This window comes from Apostichopus japonicus, chromosome 5 (assembly GCF_037975245.1).
Source record: "Apostichopus japonicus isolate 1M-3 chromosome 5, ASM3797524v1, whole genome shotgun sequence".
NCBI lineage: Eukaryota > Metazoa > Echinodermata > Holothuroidea > Aspidochirotida > Stichopodidae > Apostichopus > Apostichopus japonicus.
In genome coordinates, this window is record NC_092565.1 from 10,461,790 (window position 1) to 10,480,391 (window position 18,602).

The 18,602-nt window shown below is 38.5% G+C and overlaps 1 protein-coding gene and 1 long non-coding RNA gene across 2 annotated transcripts; one reads left to right on the top strand and one right to left on the bottom strand.

Annotated features, from left to right (window-relative positions):
- Positions 1-841: 841 nt before the first annotated feature.
- LOC139967615 (uncharacterized) lies at positions 842-3,990 on the top strand. Its single transcript, XR_011793056.1, has 2 exons — positions 842-3,827; positions 3,890-3,990. It is a non-coding gene; the product is annotated as an uncharacterized lncRNA (long non-coding RNA).
- On the bottom strand, positions 1,776-17,126 carry LOC139967613 (WD repeat-containing protein 1-like). Its single transcript, XM_071971577.1, has 16 exons — positions 16,917-17,126; positions 16,026-16,147; positions 14,886-14,976; positions 14,382-14,529; positions 13,464-13,644; positions 12,654-12,731; positions 11,374-11,451; positions 10,826-10,917; positions 10,157-10,298; positions 9,624-9,705; positions 8,921-9,074; positions 8,430-8,514; positions 8,012-8,119; positions 6,922-7,092; positions 5,495-5,645; positions 1,776-4,222 (listed from the first exon to the last, which is right to left on the bottom strand). The coding sequence occupies exons 1-16, from the start codon at positions 16,930-16,932 to the stop codon at positions 4,113-4,115; spliced, it is 1,809 nt and encodes a 602-aa protein (XP_071827678.1). The 5' UTR covers positions 16,933-17,126; the 3' UTR covers positions 1,776-4,112.
- Between the last annotated feature and the right edge of the window lie 1,476 nt (positions 17,127-18,602).

Here is an 18,602-nt window from a genome sequence, read left to right on the forward strand (position 1 = left end):
CTCTTATGAATACATATTTCAAAATATCATGAAGGAAATCTGTGACTTTCAAAATATTTTCTCTACAATTTGATTTACCTCTTTGTGAATTGCTATTCGTAGTCTAAACTTATTTCTTTCTTCTCATCTTTCATTTTCCTATACTCTTTGCACGATGACAGTGTCAAAAGCACGAGTGTTTTGTATTTTGTGTTTAACAATAATCAAATTCAGACTTTTCTCAATTTCTTTTGCCCTCTTTAGGTATAAGCTTAGCTGGAGGTAACTATTACAATCGATCTTTTATTATTATTTTGGGGGAGGGGGGTTATAGTAGGTAAGGATTCTTATTACTTTATCGATTATCTGATGTTTGATTAAACGGACTGACTGAATGTAATAAAAGGAAGCATCCATTAAAAATCCGTGAAAAATAAGATTGTAGTTTTGGAGGTATCAGCAACTGACAGCAAAAATTATGAAAAAATACCTATATGTTTATATATATATACTTTTGCAGTACAATTTAATAGAAATTAACCGCAAATATCCGAGAAAATATAACAATTACTTTCCCTTTTCATATTCTGCCAATTAGACCGTGCATGCATATGCTACAAAATATGCAACGCCTAGCATGTGTTTGTGTTCGTTATTGATATTTTATTTCGAAAACTAACCTCTGTTCGGCATCTGTGGTATGAATTATTGCAACAATTAATGTTATAATTCCATGTGTGTATCCATGAAGTTACATGGAGGAAGCTGTTTTAAATGTCTTTTCAGTTATCTTTGTCAGCTGACGAAAGAGTTCAAAGAGGTAACTATTACAATCGATCTATTATTTTTTGGGAGGGGGGGAGGGGATTTATAATAGGGAAGAATTCTTATTACTTTATCAATTATCTTATGTTTGATTAAACGGACTGACTGAATGTAATAAAATGGAAGATTGATAGCCATACAAATGACGCACAGCGTCCCTCCTAAAAGTGGAGGGCAGCATACTATAATATTAATCGGTATTCTGCCAGCGAGATCTGTCCATGGCTATTGGCAGAAAAGTAAGACTTGTTAATCCAAATGGAAGGGAGGTAGATGGGCTGGGCCTGCTAGGGCATCTACAATGTCCTCCATATCACAAAGGAGGGAAGACAATAAAACCTCTGATGAAATGCCATAGAATTTCTTTGAATGTTTACCCAAATGGCAGTGAGAGGGGGGGTGGGGGGGTGGTTGGAACCAAGTACTCAGTGAGGGCATCTACACAACAAGTTTGAGATTCACCAAAGCTGAACTTAAATACCGAGTATAAAGTTTGTTGAGAGGTTTTCAAATTTTGACCACTGAAGACCTCCTCCAAAACCATTAGAATGCATAGAATGCTAGATCTCACTAAGCAGTCACCCAACTATGAGATTCAATGAAGATGCAGTTGATGAGAGGTAACTCACTTTTGGCCACTGGTGACCTCAGATGACCTCCACCAAAGGATCCCTTCAAGGGGCATCTTCATAGTACATACCAAGTATGAGATTCATTGAAGCTGAAATTGCCAGGTTTGCTTATTTATTCACCCTAACCCTGAAGGGCATTTGTAAACAAAATATGAGGTTTACGCCAAGCTTTTCAGATCAGTTTTGTTTACAAGCAAATGTGTCATATATGCACACACTTACATCCATACACACACACACACACACAATCACCATTGCATGGATTTCCTTTGCTTTGAGAGAGGGGAAAAAATACCACAGAAAAAAAAAAACACCAATAACAAAATTAACACAAATATACATAAGGCATCACTTGTTTATTCTTGTAGAACTCTGCACAGAAAATGTTTTAAAGCTCGGTCAATTATCTATGAAAGAACTACATGACAAAATTTTACTTTACCAATTATCTTTTCCTTCTCCAAGTATAAAAAACTATGCAACTTAGAGAACACCAAGGTTTCAATATCATCTTACCAAAGAGTGGAATTCAAGTTTTCATCTATAAAATGAGAGTTATTGCTATACTTTCCATATAGGGTTGAACCAATAAATCTGTATGTGTGTTTTTCAAAAAAAATTCTCTTTTTGGATTCTCAATTGTTCTAAACAAATACTCCCATAAAATACTACCATATAGGCAGGGACAATTAATCTACCGGAGTTGTCTTTTACAAAAAAAAAAAAATATTCTCTCTTTGAATCCTCAATTATTCTATATCAAAAACTAATACTCCCATATCCCATACAATAAAAATGTATGTGTTAGCAACCAAATAAACATTGGAGAAACACTTTAAATCTACAAAAACATATTCTCCCGTTTGGTAATTTTACTAATCCTCTGCATCAGTAAATTACGTGACAACTGAACTTATTTTTTTCATTGTCTGTGACATCAATAGGTGAAAAATTAAATCCATCATTGTCTGTGTCTATTGTTTTGTTTTCTTCCTTTCTATTAAGGAACAAAAAACTCTTTGCGTAAAGTGGGTTGATACAAAACAAAATCTGTACCAAAAAATATCTCTTGCTAAGAAACTTACTGAAAAATAAGCCCCAAGCAATGCTACACATTACTCACTTATACTTGGTATTTAATGGAGTTGAAACCTTCGATATCGAGAGACCTAGAGAATCACACTTCTCTAAACTAAAGACCACCCCCACCCACATGTCAAGAAATAACATGGCAAAGCTAGTAAACATAACAAGAAAAAAAAGAATCATGCACATTCAATATGCAAGCACACATATAAGGACACTATACTAGATATATTGCTAGTACTGTCAGTGAAAGGTCCAGGTTAGTAATTCCACCGTCCCACCATCTAAACAATCCCTGCTATAAACTGAAACAAACCACCATTTAGTTTCCACTAACCAACCATTTGAATTATCCAACTGACAAGACCATCCCTCTATCTGAACCAACCAACCATCTAACACAGCTAACCACCAGGTCTAATTCGTGATATGAATGACCATGCCAACCAGAACCATTGCTCTATCCGAGCCAACCCACATTCTGGACCGGCCCACCATCTGAACTATAGCCAACCACCAGGACCATGTCACCATCTGAAGAACCCACCCAACCTGAGCCATCCCTCAATCTGAGCCAACACACCCATCTGAACGAGATAACCACTTGGTCCATATCACCATCTGAACTACCCAACCACCCCAGAATGATTCCTCTATAATCCGAACCAGACCACAATCTGAACCAATCCACCATCTTAACGTTCCCATTATCTACACAATAAACAACTCACTGCCACTATGACTAGACACCTATGCCACCTCTTACAACATAACACTATACACTAGTATTAGGGAAACCCTGCAGATAAGAATGACTGCAGTGTGTTTAATCACTGAAATGTAAAATTTACAGAAAATGTCCATGCAAGTTTATTTGCACCCCTACTACTGGATGGCATTAGTTCAGTTTTGAAAACAAATTAATTCTTCATGATTATTGTTGACTCTTGTGATATCATGCCAGAACTATCTCTATTATCTGCAGCTTAGGCTTGGTTGGAGTAGGTCGGCCACACCATGCAAGAACTATCTCTATTATCTGCAGTTTAGGCTTGCTCGGAATAGGTTGGCCACATCATGCAAGAACTATCTCTATTATCTGCAGCTTAGGCTTGGTCGAAGTAGGTCGGCCACACCATGCAAGAACTATCTCTATTATCTGCAGCTTAGGCTTGGTCGGAGTAGGTTGGCCACATCATGCAAGAACTATCTCTATTATCTGCAGCTTAGGCTGGGTTGGAGTAAGTCGGCCACACCATGCAAGAACTATCTCTACTATCTGCAGCTTAGGCTGGGTCGGAGTAGGTCGGCCACAGCATGCAAGAACTATCTCTTTTTTATATGCAGCTTAGGCTGGGTCGAAGTAGGTCGGCCATGTATATGTTTCTTTGTCTTTTCCTTTACGACAACTGACCGCAGAAAAAGGGTTAGGAACCTGACGTAGGTATTTTTTTAACTTACAAAACAACACAAAAACAAAAAACCAAAGTAATGATCAGGAAATGACTAGGTCAATTGTAGTAATATTTTTCTCTATGTGGGAGTAAAGAAAGCCAAATAAAAAAAAGCTGCTTTTAAATCATACACCGATTACGAAAAAGAAACCTGCCATTTTCGGATTGATTTATCATAACCTGAGGACAAGATGATGTTCTCCGAGAGCCAATCAAGGCCTGTGATATTGCTTCCTTGGTGGGCCCCTAGAAATGAAACAGACAAGATCACATTTCATTGGCGTTTATGGCATTTATTCGAGGTGAGTTAATAGCAAATAGTTGAAAAAGAGGTGTGTACTTTGGGCAAGTATGTCTAAGAACAGTTTCAAAGAATCCATTTTGTTCCCCCCCCCCTCTTTGTCAGAAAGTAGTTCCTTGAAATGGGGGAACTGTTAATTGTCCGAGAGGTGGTATGGAATGAACCTCAAGAGTTGTATGAATTCACACAGAGGTGGGGAAAGTGGGCAATAATGCCTCAGAACAGTTTCAAAGAATACAAGTTTCGTCAGAAAACATTTGCTTGCGGGAAAGTATTTATTTGAAAGGGGGGGAACGGTAAAGTGTACAACGGGTGGCCTGGCATTGAACCTGAGGAATTGTAAATGAATTCACATTTAGTCAGGCAAAAATGTTGGACACGTCCAGTTGTAATAAATGGAGGGAGTGAACGTTGAGCATTTATGTTTTAAATCGTCTCAAACTGGTCAGGAGTGTCAACATGCGGGCAACTTTCTGTCAGGCAATTGTCTTAGAGACATGACATATCTTCATCTGAGTGGAGGAACAAACTGAACTTGAAACTAGAGTCTTACGTACATTAGGTATTTGTTGTCACCATGCAAAATCATAGGGAATGCAGAAAGCAGACAAGCTTGCCTCACATCTCATACAAATTGCAGTCAAATCATTAGCAGGCAATGGTTAAGAAGCGATACCTGAGGGTTACTGACATTGTGATATTTCATTGCTTTACATCTCTCCAGAAATTCTCTCGCAGAATTTCACAACTCCAGACTCTTGCTGAAAGCTATGCGAGTGCATAAAAACACCCCCAAGACTACTAACTCAAAATCGAGTTCCCACTGTCATTTCCCTGACAAATAGCACATCAGTTTACTGATACATGTAATTTAGGAGAGCAGCCCCAATAATATTTGCTGATAATAAGTATTAAAATCCAGGGATTATGTACGTACAGAAATGACAACTGGGAGAGGTTATAATAACATGCTCAGATCAGCTAATTCATGCAGTCAGTTTTTGGTCAGGCTTTTTACAGTAAAACAGTATTAGTCACAGTTAAACAGAGTGTTAGTCAGGGTGTGATTGTTGCAATGGCTTTAGCAATGTCCATCTCTTTTAAAAAATGCCCACATCGTCTTTTCGCGACGATTTTTTTTTACATCGTCACAAAACTGTGGTGACGTTGAACGATTGCTTATGATAGCAAAGATGGATGGATTTAGATAAACATACCTGGGATTCGCATTACGTTGCCCTTGGTGTTCACTTCCCACACGTTGATGACAGAGTCTAAAGCCCCTGATGCAAAATGTGTCGAGTCCGGGGACCAGGCCACCTTCTTGATTCTGCTGCGGCCATGGAAAGTCCAAGAGTGCGGAATCGGCTGCGAGAGATGAAAAGGAAATACCCAAGCTAATAAAAACTTAGTAGTGACAGGGACCTCTGTTAATTTCGAGTAAGACTTACATATTCCCACCCATTACCCAAAGTAAACTCGTTTCATGGAGAAAGGGAAACTGTCATCCAACAGGACAGGATAGAGGCACACAGTCATCAAAACAGATCATGCTGCAGGGCACACATAGCAACAATATAATATGTGTACATAAATACCATCAAACATTGTATGGTAAAGTTATGTACTGTAAGCAAACAGTACATGTTATAGACATACAGTCAGCAAACATTACATGCTATAGACATACTGTCACCAAGCATAACATTTTATAGACATACTATCAGAAAGCATTCATGTTAAAGATATGTACTCTCATCAACCATTACATGTTATCCACATACAGTCACTACACATTATATGTTATAGACATACAGTCAGCAAACATTACATGTTATAGACATACTGTCACCAAGCATAACATTTTATAGACATACTATCAGAAAGCATTCATGTTAAAGATATGTACTATCTTCAACCATTACATGTTATCCATACTACACATTACATGTTATAGAACATACTGTCAGCAAACATTACATGTTATAGACATACTGTCATCAAACATGTTACAGATGTACTGTCACCAAGCATAACATGTCATATACACACCGTCACCAAGCATAACTTGTCATATACACACCGTCACCAAGCATAACATGTAATCGACACACCGTCACCAAGCATAACATGTAATCGACACACCGTCACCAAGCACAACATGTAATCGACACACCGTCACCAAGCATAACATGTAATCGACACACCTTCACCAAGCATAACATGTAATCGACACACCGTCACCAAGCATAACATGTAATCGACACACCGTCACCAAGCATAACATGATATCGACACACCGTCACCAAGCATAACATGTTACAGATGTACTGTCACCAAGCAGTTATTCTGATAGGCATACCTTCATCAAGCATAGCATGTTAAAGGTTTACTGTCATAAAGTGTAACACCTTAACAGTTAACTTTCATCATATATTCCATACTAATGGACATTCTGCCAAAGAGTATAACATGCTAAAGGCAACCCTGCCCTCCACATTTCGTCATCGTGGTGGTCAAAATGACGTCACTCTTTTCTTCTCTCTCATGTTGCAAGTTACAGTTGGTAAGGTTATTTTAAACATCTGATATTTCTGTCTTTAATTAATAGATCTAAGTGTAAAACAGTCATATGTTGCTTTACCTTGTAGCTTTCATCCACCTTGAAACCGTTGACAGTTCCGACGCTGTTACCGCTGCAGAGGTACACTCCATCCGGAGAGTAAGCGACGGTATCAACCTCTCCGTCGACTGTTAACTGGTTGACCTGCTTCAGGGTATCTCCATCTAAATTATAGATATGTATTTTGTTATCCTGGAAGATGAAGAAATGAAGGGGAAAAAAAATACAAAAGTTCCATTAAATATTCTATATGTGGACCTGTCTTAAGTCTAAATGGCTGCTAACTAACATTTCACATTCAGTTCACTGTTTTAGCAAGTTTGGGCATTTGGGAGACCATTTCTGATGGGGGGGGGTGGGCGAAAAGTGAACACCCCGTGGTTGAAAAAAAAATGGTTTCAATGCCTCTAACAACACATACCATTAAAACTAACCCGACAGGGCCACATCGCATTGGTGCTCATTACATATCGACCTTTTGCCCTAAATAGAACTCAACTCCTCAAATTTAAATATCCTACACAAAATGATGGGGGAGGAAGGCAGTTCATGTTTTGAAGTTCTGACCTAAAAAGTAACATGGTCACATACGACTTGCATTATTGAAAATTGACTATGGATTTGTTACACAGTCTGTGATTCATTTACATTATTATATGAGAAACTTAAAATTTTAAATGGGATTTGTATGACAACCAGTTTCATGTACATTATTTGGATAAGGGGAGGGGGGAGGGGAGGAGCCAATAACGCAGCTGTGACATACACGACATCGGAATAATCCTGAACTTCACAACATTTGAAATAAGACATATCTGTCTACACAGACCAAATTCAATGACTTTTCTCTCTATATTGTACTTGCAAGAAGGTTGTCTAGAGAAAGGACGGTAGTGTTTTGATTGCAATTATAGTAGACTGTTGGTTTTTTATTTCGTCACAAATCCAGCAGAAAAATTTGCCTGTCATTCACATGTCACTCTTAGATAATAACATACTGCACAAAAAGTTTAATAGCATCATTTTACAGAGCAATAAATGGATGGACAGAAGGCCATACATTCTAAAATTCTACGAGGTGCTTTAGGGACACAATATGTGTTTTACGTACATTTCCCCCAATGGCTATATCTCTTTGGTTAGGATGTATTGACACAGACAAACAGCTGTAGTCTTCCTTCTGAGCAAACACTTTGTTCCCTTTCCTGTAAATAATAACCTGCAAAGAACAAACAGAAAAAATTGATGATAAAATGCTTGTGAGTACCCTCACAAAATCTTTACAAATGGTGCGAGGAAAGAAGCAGGAGAGGGTACAAGAAATGGGGGGAGGGGTGTAAGAGTGGTAAGGAGTTAAGGTAGATATTAAAATACAGAAGACAAGGCCATTCAGAATAAAAAAAAAAGAGTGGTTCAGAATATATCACAAATGTCTGAAGTTAGTTCAATACTACCTGAAGTAGGTTAAACGGCCTAAAATAAAGATGAATATCCATTTGATTGGAACTACATCCAATCGTGACAATTACCTGATCTTCGGTAGCTACTGCTATCAGCCCATCTTTTCCACAAGCCACCCCTTTAGGTTGACCATCCGTCGGAAGTGATGTCGTTCTGTAAGAAAATCACAGCAAACTGCTTATCTACTGCACAAAGCCTGTCTAGGTAACTATGGAAAAGCTGGAGGGCCTAACGTTTGGGTCCTAGCATAGGCTAACTTAAAACGAAAACAAGCTAAGAACGCATGTCTTGGTGTGCTCTGATTTCGTTTTTGTTTTCTTTTACAAGTTTGAATTTCATCCCACACTCCTAGTTACAATATTAAAACTGTTTCCAAGGCTACCACTTGTAATGCTTTCAAGTGGCCTTTGCCATCCATAAAAGTTGTAACACCAACACTAGGGTTGCCATAGTTTCACCAAATGCAATCTAATTCGGAGTAACAGTTAACCGGGCTTTGGGGTAAATTGTTGCATATTGTAAACAAGAGCACAAAATGGCTGTTCTAATATAGACTTACTCGTAAGCTCCAGTTTCGTGGTTGATTACTTTCAACTGATCATCGAAGCCGACCGTAACAATGCCGTCTTCAGAAGCAGCCATGGCACAGATCTGACTGCCATGGCCCTTGCCAGATACTCTCACTGCGTCCCTTGTATTTGGGTTCCATTTACGTGAACAAAAACATTAAGGACTAAACAAGTAAATGTCTCTAAAATACAACTGTAGGAAATGTGACAACTCCACTCACCCCCCCCCTCCCCCCTTCCCCCACTTCCTGAGCCCCCTTCCCAAACATACCTATTGTTTTTATAATTTTTGATATCATTTTGTAATATGAATGCAGACCGCAAAATGATATACACATTTGAAAATGCAAAAGATTATTGGCTGGCGCCGGGTTCTATATGAAGGGATCTTAAAATCTTCTTTGATGTTATCATCAAAAAAAAATCCACTTCTAGAAGCAACATTGCTCATAGAGAACACAACAAACTCAAGTTAATGATATAAATGTCACGTACAAAAACACAAACCGCGTCTCAATTTTCAAATATTGATACGAATGTTGCCTTAACAGCAAGCACATTTTCTAGCCGATTTTGTGTCACTTTGGTTCAGTTTTCGACACTGCACGATATTCAAATCCCACAACAAAGAAAATGTTGAAATGATGAGAACTAATAGAAGAAGACAATAGATCAAATTTTTGACAAGGATATAAACTCTTCCGTCATGACTACCTGTGTAAATGGCCGACTTGTCCTCTGAAATGGTCATGGATGTGATATTATTGATGTGCCCCTGCAACAACAAATTAAACGCAAAATTTTATAATTCATGTAAAGTTTCTGCAATGTAGGCACACTTGTAGCACTCCTCGTCCGTAATCCCGTTCATTTGTTTCGTATTCGTCCTTGGGACTTTATGCTAGTACTTACATTTGAAGGAAGGAAACTGTGTGCCTATTAACTTGTACATATACTGTACAGGTGTTATCTTTAGTCAAACACTCGAGCATATTTCCCTATTTGTAGTAGTTTTATGTACTGCACAGCTCGCCAATGACTGCATCTGGTGCGTCTGCTTCCCTTTTCAAATCCCAACTTCACAACTTGTAAGAAAAAGAAATGATTCATTTGCATTTCTTTTTTACTAAAGAGTTCCTGTTTCAGTTTGAAAACAACCAAAGAGGAAAGGAAGTAAAACAGGAATCACACAAGAGAAAGCGAATGACAAAACACACTAAACTCACGCTGATAGTACGTAGCGGTGTATCGGGGTTGTTCTTGTCCAGCAGCTTGATTTCTCCCGATAGTGAGACAGCGATCAGATGTTCACCCATCCACAAGCAGCTCTGTTGCATGTCCTCCATGTCCGTTCCCATGTTAAACACGCTGCCACGAAAGAGAGAAGAATGAAGTTGTGGTTGGCTGCTAAAAAATGCTTAGTTGCAATGTGTGAAAGGTTTACCAAAAAACAAAAGACTGATGTAAACTACAGATCAGCATTGCCTGCATGACCTTGACCCCACACCGTTATGCCTAACGCAGATTACCCACTTTGGGTAAGTATGGACGTTTTGACTCGCACTGTTCCATATCCAGCGTTGGGATTGGCTGGGAGTATGTATTATTCTTTGCTTCTTGTAAAGACATTTAGTCTTGCTGTACATGTCAAAGTGACAAAAGGTACATCATGCTAGGCTTGTCAAAACTGACCTGATCCCCCGTTTCTAGTGGGATCTTGTTCGCCATTTTTGTTTTCCTGTTTGGGATTGGGGATTGCCCTCATGACTTAAACCATTGACTTCAACTTAAAGAGAGAAAACGACTTCAGATGTCCTCGATATTACATATTCCATCACCACAGTGGGTAGGTCATGGACAGCCGATATGGACAAAATGAAGGGCAGATAACTCACGTAACTTCTGCTGCACTCTCGACGTCCCAAATCTTCACAGTTTTATCACCTGAACATGTCATCAACTGAGTCCCATCTGGGCTAAAACTCAGCTAAAGAAATTAAAGAGTGAAAATCTTTAATGACCAGACTGTCGTCAATATGAAATTTCACCAAATAGGAAGACATAAATAAGTATTGCAATAAATTAATGTCCTTCCATAAGGAAAGTGGTTAAACTTAGCTACCCACTTCCCAAAACAAGCAATTTCATTTTAATTTACTATGCATTTAATATTCGAGCAGCAAAGATAGAATTTAGGCTACTAAATACTTTGCGACACTTTGAAAGCACCTGACTGTTACTTTGTACGTGCAAATGTGTGTGCCAATGCAACAATGCAACTAATTTTGAAACAAACACACAACAGTTTGGCCTTCATTACAAAACTTATGACTGTTGTGAAGACACCACCAAAGTCCTTTACGTGATAAAACTTTGCTTTCACCAAAGGAGATCAAAGCTGCCTCCATCATGCAAAATGGAAATTTTCTGTAACGAGACTCACCCCAAAAACGCTTCCTTTGTGAGCTTTCTCTCCGAGACTCTTCAATTTGTCTCCTGTCTTCCCATCATAGAGGAACACCTGTCAACACATAGCAAACAAGAAATGGTTAGGCTTTGTTAGGATATGACCAGAGCTGAACTATGCAGAGGAACACCTGTCAACACATAGCAAACAAGAAATGGTTAGGCTTTGTTAGGATATGACCAGAGCTGAACTATGCAGAGGAACACCTGTCATCACATAGCAAACAAGAAATGGTTAGGCTTTGTTAGGATATGACCAGAGCTGAACTATGCAGAGGAAGACCTGTCATCACATAGCAAACAAGAAATGGTTAGGCATTGTTAGGATATGACCAAAGCTGAACTATGCAGCGGAACACCTGTCATCACGTAGCAAACAAGGAATGGTTAGGCTTTGTTAGGATATGACCAGAGCTGAACTATGCAGTGGACAAGAAGGTCGTTGAAATTTAAATATAAATTCACTTACATTTTACATACATGTGCATTTTACTCATGGATCACACAAACTGTATCTGTGCGTACATGCACGTTGCATTGGTCATATACATGTTACATATATAAATCACAGACATTTCCGATACATATCATGCACACATAAAAGACATGTCCATTACATATCACATACACATAAAATACACATCAGACACAACTCACATATATACAAAACAAACATGTGATACTCATTGCATCCTTGATGCATTGAGACGTAATTACAATTTATCCGGTATCGCATTGTAAAATGGGTAAGTTGCCTATACAAGTGTAAAGATGCATAGCAGCTTTGGCACATACGAACCATTCTATATTATAAGAGACAAAGTTCTGAGCATTCGACACTGCCACTCAAATATCACAACGACTAACGTTATGTCACTTGCAACAAACATCGATCACTTTCATTTTATGATCACATACAACACAAACAAAAGACATGAAGCATGAACATCCGAGAAATTAGTTTATTTGTTTGCCAAGATACAGTGACCACAATCTACCATAGGAAAAGTCTACTTGGAATAACATGAAAGTAATAAAAGCACAGCAATTTATGTTTGAGATACCCTAACTGGGGCTACGGTAGAATATAACTTGCGTGAACCAATTATGACAGGAATTGTTAGCTTGTACGAATTAACAGTTCACAAAATAGCAAGAAGATTATCGATTGAGGGAAAAAATTTGAGAAGGAATGGCTTTTCATTCAGGCATGACCTCGGTTGCGACGGTGTTTAGAATTTTAGATTTAATACGTACCATTCCGTCCGATCCTCCAGTTGCGAGTACCGAGCCGTCCGGTGAGAACCTCACCACCTGTACAAACTTTGTATGATCCTAAAAGAGCATTGAAAACATGAAAACATGTTAGAACAAATTGATCGCTAAATTACATGATAGTAACTCACAGTTAAACATAAGATTTGCTTTATTGCAGCAGACGGGTGTGTTTGTGTGTGTTGCGCGGGGGGGGGGGGGGGGTACAGTAGGGAGGGGATGTAAGTACTAAAGCAATTGTATGAATGTATGAACATTAGAGTTTGGAGAATGGGACATCTCACCACACTCACAGTCTGATAAACTTTACCAACATTGTATATAAAAGAATTTGGTTATGTGAAGGTCAATCTCAAACATCATGCATTTAGTACCCTTTAATATCACTCATATCACAGCACCCCTACCTCCCCGCCCCCCCCCCCATCCCCACCGTCCCCCTGCTCGTTATCAATGACTGACAATGTGGCAAATTGCATGAAACTAAGATGAATGTTTTTGTATCACAGGTTCAAAATGAGTCACAAAAACTGCATTGATTGAAAAACAGTGATCTGCAATTGCTTGAACCTTTCTTGACAGTTTGAAGTGTTAAACTATAACTTTATTTAGTGAAACAGTGTCATGATACAAGGTGACTTTGAAAGTTGCTTCTGTCCACAGTACCCTACTCACAACGCGAAGCTATCGTTAATCACATGGGATGGAGTGAAAATTACAGGTCAAAACGAATGATTTCGTCATGACTGCACAAGAAAAGAGTTACTATCGGAGGGAGCTGACTTCACTAACCTTAAGCGTTCTGTTATACTTGAAAGGTGGGCCTTCATGAAATACTGCCATGTAGTCGTCGCCACCGGTTGCCACACGGAAAGGACGGCAAGGTCTGTAATCCGCTGAATTGATGGCACTCGAGTGGTGTCCTATAATCCCTACCGTAGTTCCAGTATCGATGATGATGGCTGCCCCAAATCTAATTTATAGAAAAACAAGTTGGGAAAGTTTGAAAACATTAACAAGTATATCCACTTGATAGTCAAGGGTTACAGTTACATCTGTGACCGCCTGACAATGGCAAAGATTTTGAGCATCTTGGCAAGAGTCGCATTAACTTCCTAAGAACTTATTTAAAGATAACAACATCTGAAGATGATATGATTTTAATACTGTAATTTTGAACTTGAAGCAAGAAAGTGTCATGTAATGAATGCACTTGATCCTCACTGACTAACATTTGTTTTTGTAAAAATTGTATCCAAAGTTTATCAAATTTTCTACTTCAAACTAGGGATGCTATCACAATATGAAAATACCACATTCATTGGTTGACTTCTACAAGGCCACAGTTGTATCCCTGCCCAATCCAAGGTGAAAACAGAGTGCAAACATAAGGTAAAATGAAACATTTCATTGTCGGTGTGCAAACTGACTTTATGTGAAATGTGTCCAGATCAGGTGCTTTCTGGTGTAACTTGTGGCCACTTGAGGGTACTAACAAGGGGGCCATTGGCATTTTCTAAGCTATCATATAAGTCATTGCAGTGTGTGTATTAAATGATCAGGTAGCAACAGAGTACAAAATAAAACCTTTCTTGTCTGGAAAAAAAAATTGTCACAAAATATGGTTGGTTGATCAATTACAAGAGATGGGGTTGGCTTCTCCCTTAAACATTCTTCCTGAATAAAAGAGAAGAGCAGAAGAGCACTTACTGGCTGTTTCCGTCTCCCACGATAACCAAACGCTTGCTATCCGGAGACCAACAAAGATCTCGGACCATGCCGCAGAAAGGCCTGTACTCGTACTTCAGGATGTGCTCTTTCTGGGTCGTGTCCCAGATTCGGATTTTCCCTGATACGTCTGGAATAGCCAAAATTTTAAGAAAAAAACATTTCCATTAATTACTGTCAAAGGTTCACATAAAGATCTGACATGAAACTACCGTCATCCTACACTTTTATGAGATTTTTAAGAAGGATTTTGAGATATCGAGGCTGTTAGTCAGGGCGCATAGTTGGTTATCATATTAAATGTGATGACCTGATAAATCACTGTCAAAATATTTTCACACTTGATGGCAATTTTGTCACCTTTATGAGTGATCGGACATAGATTTGGTGACGATTTTTTCGAAGCTTAGGATGTTTCATCCCGGTCTAAAGAAACTTTACAAAGACTGCTAACATGACATGATATAAAACATTGTTGGCACCTACCTGCTGAGCAAATGTAGAACCCAGACGGGGTATATTTAGCAACTGTAGCTTGCAAGGAATGTTCCCCGTAGATGTCAACCTCGGCTGGATCCTATATTGACAAGAGCACAATATTGAATTTGTAAGGTCTCTGTTATGGGGTCAATACTGCTTTACCTCTTGAATATTAATTAATGAACATCATTAACAGATGTCATATACTACTGTATGCCGTCATCATGAAACAAACACAACCATCATTATTTCTGACAGAGGTTTATGCATCACCGATGAGGACAGACCATCTCATGGCCTGCACTTATATTACTCACTCTTAATTCTTACCTGTTATATTCCTTTATACCCTATTAATTTTCTCACCCATGAAAGGAAACCTGTCATTATTACTTGGATAGATTTTTTATTATCTTTGAGTTCGGCCATTCTATGTTCATATGTTCTTTCTTTCTTTAATACCTGGAGAAGTCCCAAAGTGCATTTCCACTTTACCAACTCCATCTTAAACTCCATCTTCAAGTTACAAAGAGGGTTGTGCTGGATCCATCTAAAGAGGGTGGTGTTGGATCCATCTATCTGTGACTTGATGAACATTTAATTTAATTCCAGGTCACGACCTACTCCTAATGAGAAAACTTGACCACGCTGCAGTAGATCAGTTTGCCACCAGGTTCGCAGTTATTTAACCTAGATTTAATTGTGGACGTAACTACACAAGTCACTTTAACACTGTAATGTACCCTTGATCAATTAACTACCTGTAATCGTTTTTATTTTATTTTCATTTTTTCGTTGAAACTCTTTCTGCTAAAATAAGAATTCTTTTCATGTCTATTCCGTAACAGTCTCATGGAAAATCTTTTAACACATGATACAGTATATGTTTGCTGGCAATAGGCTGTAAGAACAACACAATGGGTGGATCCTTGCTTTCATTGGAGTGACAGAATGATCGAATAACAAATAATAGGTTTTACTGCTCCAAAAATATTAACATACAGAGAGCTATAGTAAGATTTAAACTTTCAGCTGCTTGACACAAGGAACATATGAAAATGCTAGCCATGTCAGTCCAACTTTAGATTGACTAGCAAGAACTGAAAAGATTGCTCAAAGAACCAAGACCTGATAAATTAAACAGACCTCTATATTTCTGATGAAAACATATCTCCCATTACAGTACAGGATAGTTTTGCCTTTTGGATCTGGTCCAAGTGCAAAGGCCCTTCCTCGTTCTACAAATGGTAGACTGGCAAATGCTCCCTCTGTAAAAATGTGGAAAGAAACAAATTAAGCATTTAATTAAGGTAGTCTACTTAATGCCCTAATTTATTATGCTTCACTCTGTATTTAGTAGCCTCATTTTGTTTTTTGCCTGTAACAAGTATATATCATCGGTAATGCAATTAATGTTTAGGCCTTGGCTGACAGAATTATTACGCTACCAGCATTACCATATTTATCTGAAGGGTGGAAAAAAACTTAATGTTCTACTGTCTAAGTTGAGGTTTTCCCACTCAAGTTTGTGTCAGAACACTGTCCTGAAAGCTTTTCAAGTGCTGATTTTATATACAATGCTGGGGTAACATCAACAAATTAGGACATTTCAATGAAAATTTGGCGTTAGATTAGATTATATAGCTCCCAATTGAGTCACATTACTGCGGAAGATAAAAGTAGCATCCATTCAAGTCCAAAATAGTCCTAGATCCAGTACTACTAGCCTAGGTAGAACTAGGCCGAGCCTATTTAAAATTGAGGTCTATGGCCTAGCTGTTAAGAAGGTTAAAATTGGTACTTTCTATGTAAGCGAAGGCATACAATGGTACATCAACATTTGTAACGCTTTTGGTCTCTGGATAAACCAACGTCATTCTTTTGCAACTTAGATAAACTGATTATTCTAACTTCTAAGTTTATGCCGATTGTTCGTCATAACTAAGGCCTTACAACATATTTGGCTAGGCGTTGCTGTAGGGCTAGGCCTAAGTCAGTGTTACTATTGTGACCCGTTATTGGAGTAATGTTACTTACTGTATTCGAAGCTCATCCTGATTCACGGATGCAAACCTTTATTTTCTATAAAATGGTCAATTCCTCGACTCCTTTTTGTTTCCCGCAGTAAGTGCGAGGATACTTTTTTCTTTTAATCCTTCTTTAGCCTATATGATTGGCAGTCCCCTTGTTTCGTTGGTTAGGCCAGTGTACAGTTGTTGTAGGCTGAGCAGTGTGTAAATTTCAATAGCACGATCGAATGCCCATGATAGTAGAAGCCTGGATAGTACATGCCAGCGATTTACTTCCGGGTACAAGCATGGGCGGCGCTATGTACAATGTCTATATATGGTCGTACACTTAAAAGTGATATGAATATTAATAATGCGTCAGAACACGGCGCTCCCATACGTGGACAAACACACAAACAAACACATCTTAAGAAATTCTTTCGAGAAAAGTCAAAAGTGTGGACTTATCAGCACCGATAAATAAGAAGGCTACTCAGGCAATCAGCCCAGAAATTGCAGACAATTTCGAGCTGATAATCAAACTAAGTTTGTGTGTATATCTATATTCGCCTGCATGAAAACAATTGTTCTGAAAGTTATGTCAGAATCCCCTTCCTCCATATTGCTTCCCCTCCCCTTCCCTCTACTTCCTTTCCGTCTCCCTTCCTTTGTTTGTATTTTTGTATTCAATCCTTTCTATAGACAGCCTCCATGACTCATTTACAGCCTACATCACTGGTGATGCACCACCGAGGCACTATATTTATATATGGTAATATCTTATTTCCTCCAAAACAATTAATAACACTGATCCATGTCCATCCATGACAGCTGGTTGATTTTAAAAATCGCACACGCTCTGGCTAAAGCAATGCGGCTGAGTTCATTTGTTGCAAGGGAAGCAGGTCACTTCGCCCAACAACCATTTCGCCCAACCAGCCTGGTCATTTCGCCCAACCAGCCTGGTCATTTCTCCCAACCAGCCTGGTCATTTCGCCCAACCAGCATGGTCATTTCGCCCAACCAGCATGGTCATTTCGCCCAACCTTGATTAAATATGATACTTTAGTAAGGAAACGTCCAGGAATTGTTAACGTTACGGGATACGAACTGAATATTAAGGAAACTTGAAGTCGTGGTTAAGTTGATTACATATGAGATTACATATGTGGTTACATTGATACAGTGGTTACATTGATTTTAATATAGAACTTCAATATTACGGACGGGTTTTATATTTTATTTTTTCAATTTAATAAGGAAACGTTCGGGAATTGTAAGTCGGTAGGATTGATCAGTGTTTTAGGGGTTAGGTTTCATAGGTTTTTATGGAGACCGATTCCCCTTTGTTTGTATAACATTAAATTAACACTATGTAGAACTAGATAAACACCTATAGGTGTTTATCTAGCTCTACATAGTGTTAATTTAACTGCTGTGAACAACACCCTTGATTAATGCCTGGCGGACTTGATAAACGCTTCACCGAAGTCATCAAGCAGAACAATAGCTGTGGATTAATAAACCAAATTGAACTAGTGAAATAGAAAAGGTGATATTATTCCACACCGATTCCCCTTAGTTTGTGTAATAAAATAACTTCCATTGTATGCGCAACCGCCTAAAGTAGTGTAATACCCGAATAACCCGAAATAACTGCTTAGACTCTGTTCAATATCGAGCGGACCTCACTTTTTTACCTACCACGAAGTAA

Excerpts from the sequence above, each read along its gene's own strand:
- LOC139967613 (XM_071971577.1), bottom strand. Across the intron at positions 12,732-13,463 it reads AGTATAACAGAACGCTTAAG|GATCATACAAAGTTTGTACA; the intron begins GTTAGTGAAGTC and ends ATGCTCTTTTAG. Across the intron at positions 4,223-5,494 it reads CAACGTAATGCGAATCCCAG|GGGCCCACCAAGGAAGCAAT; the intron begins GTATGTTTATCT and ends TTTCATTTCTAG.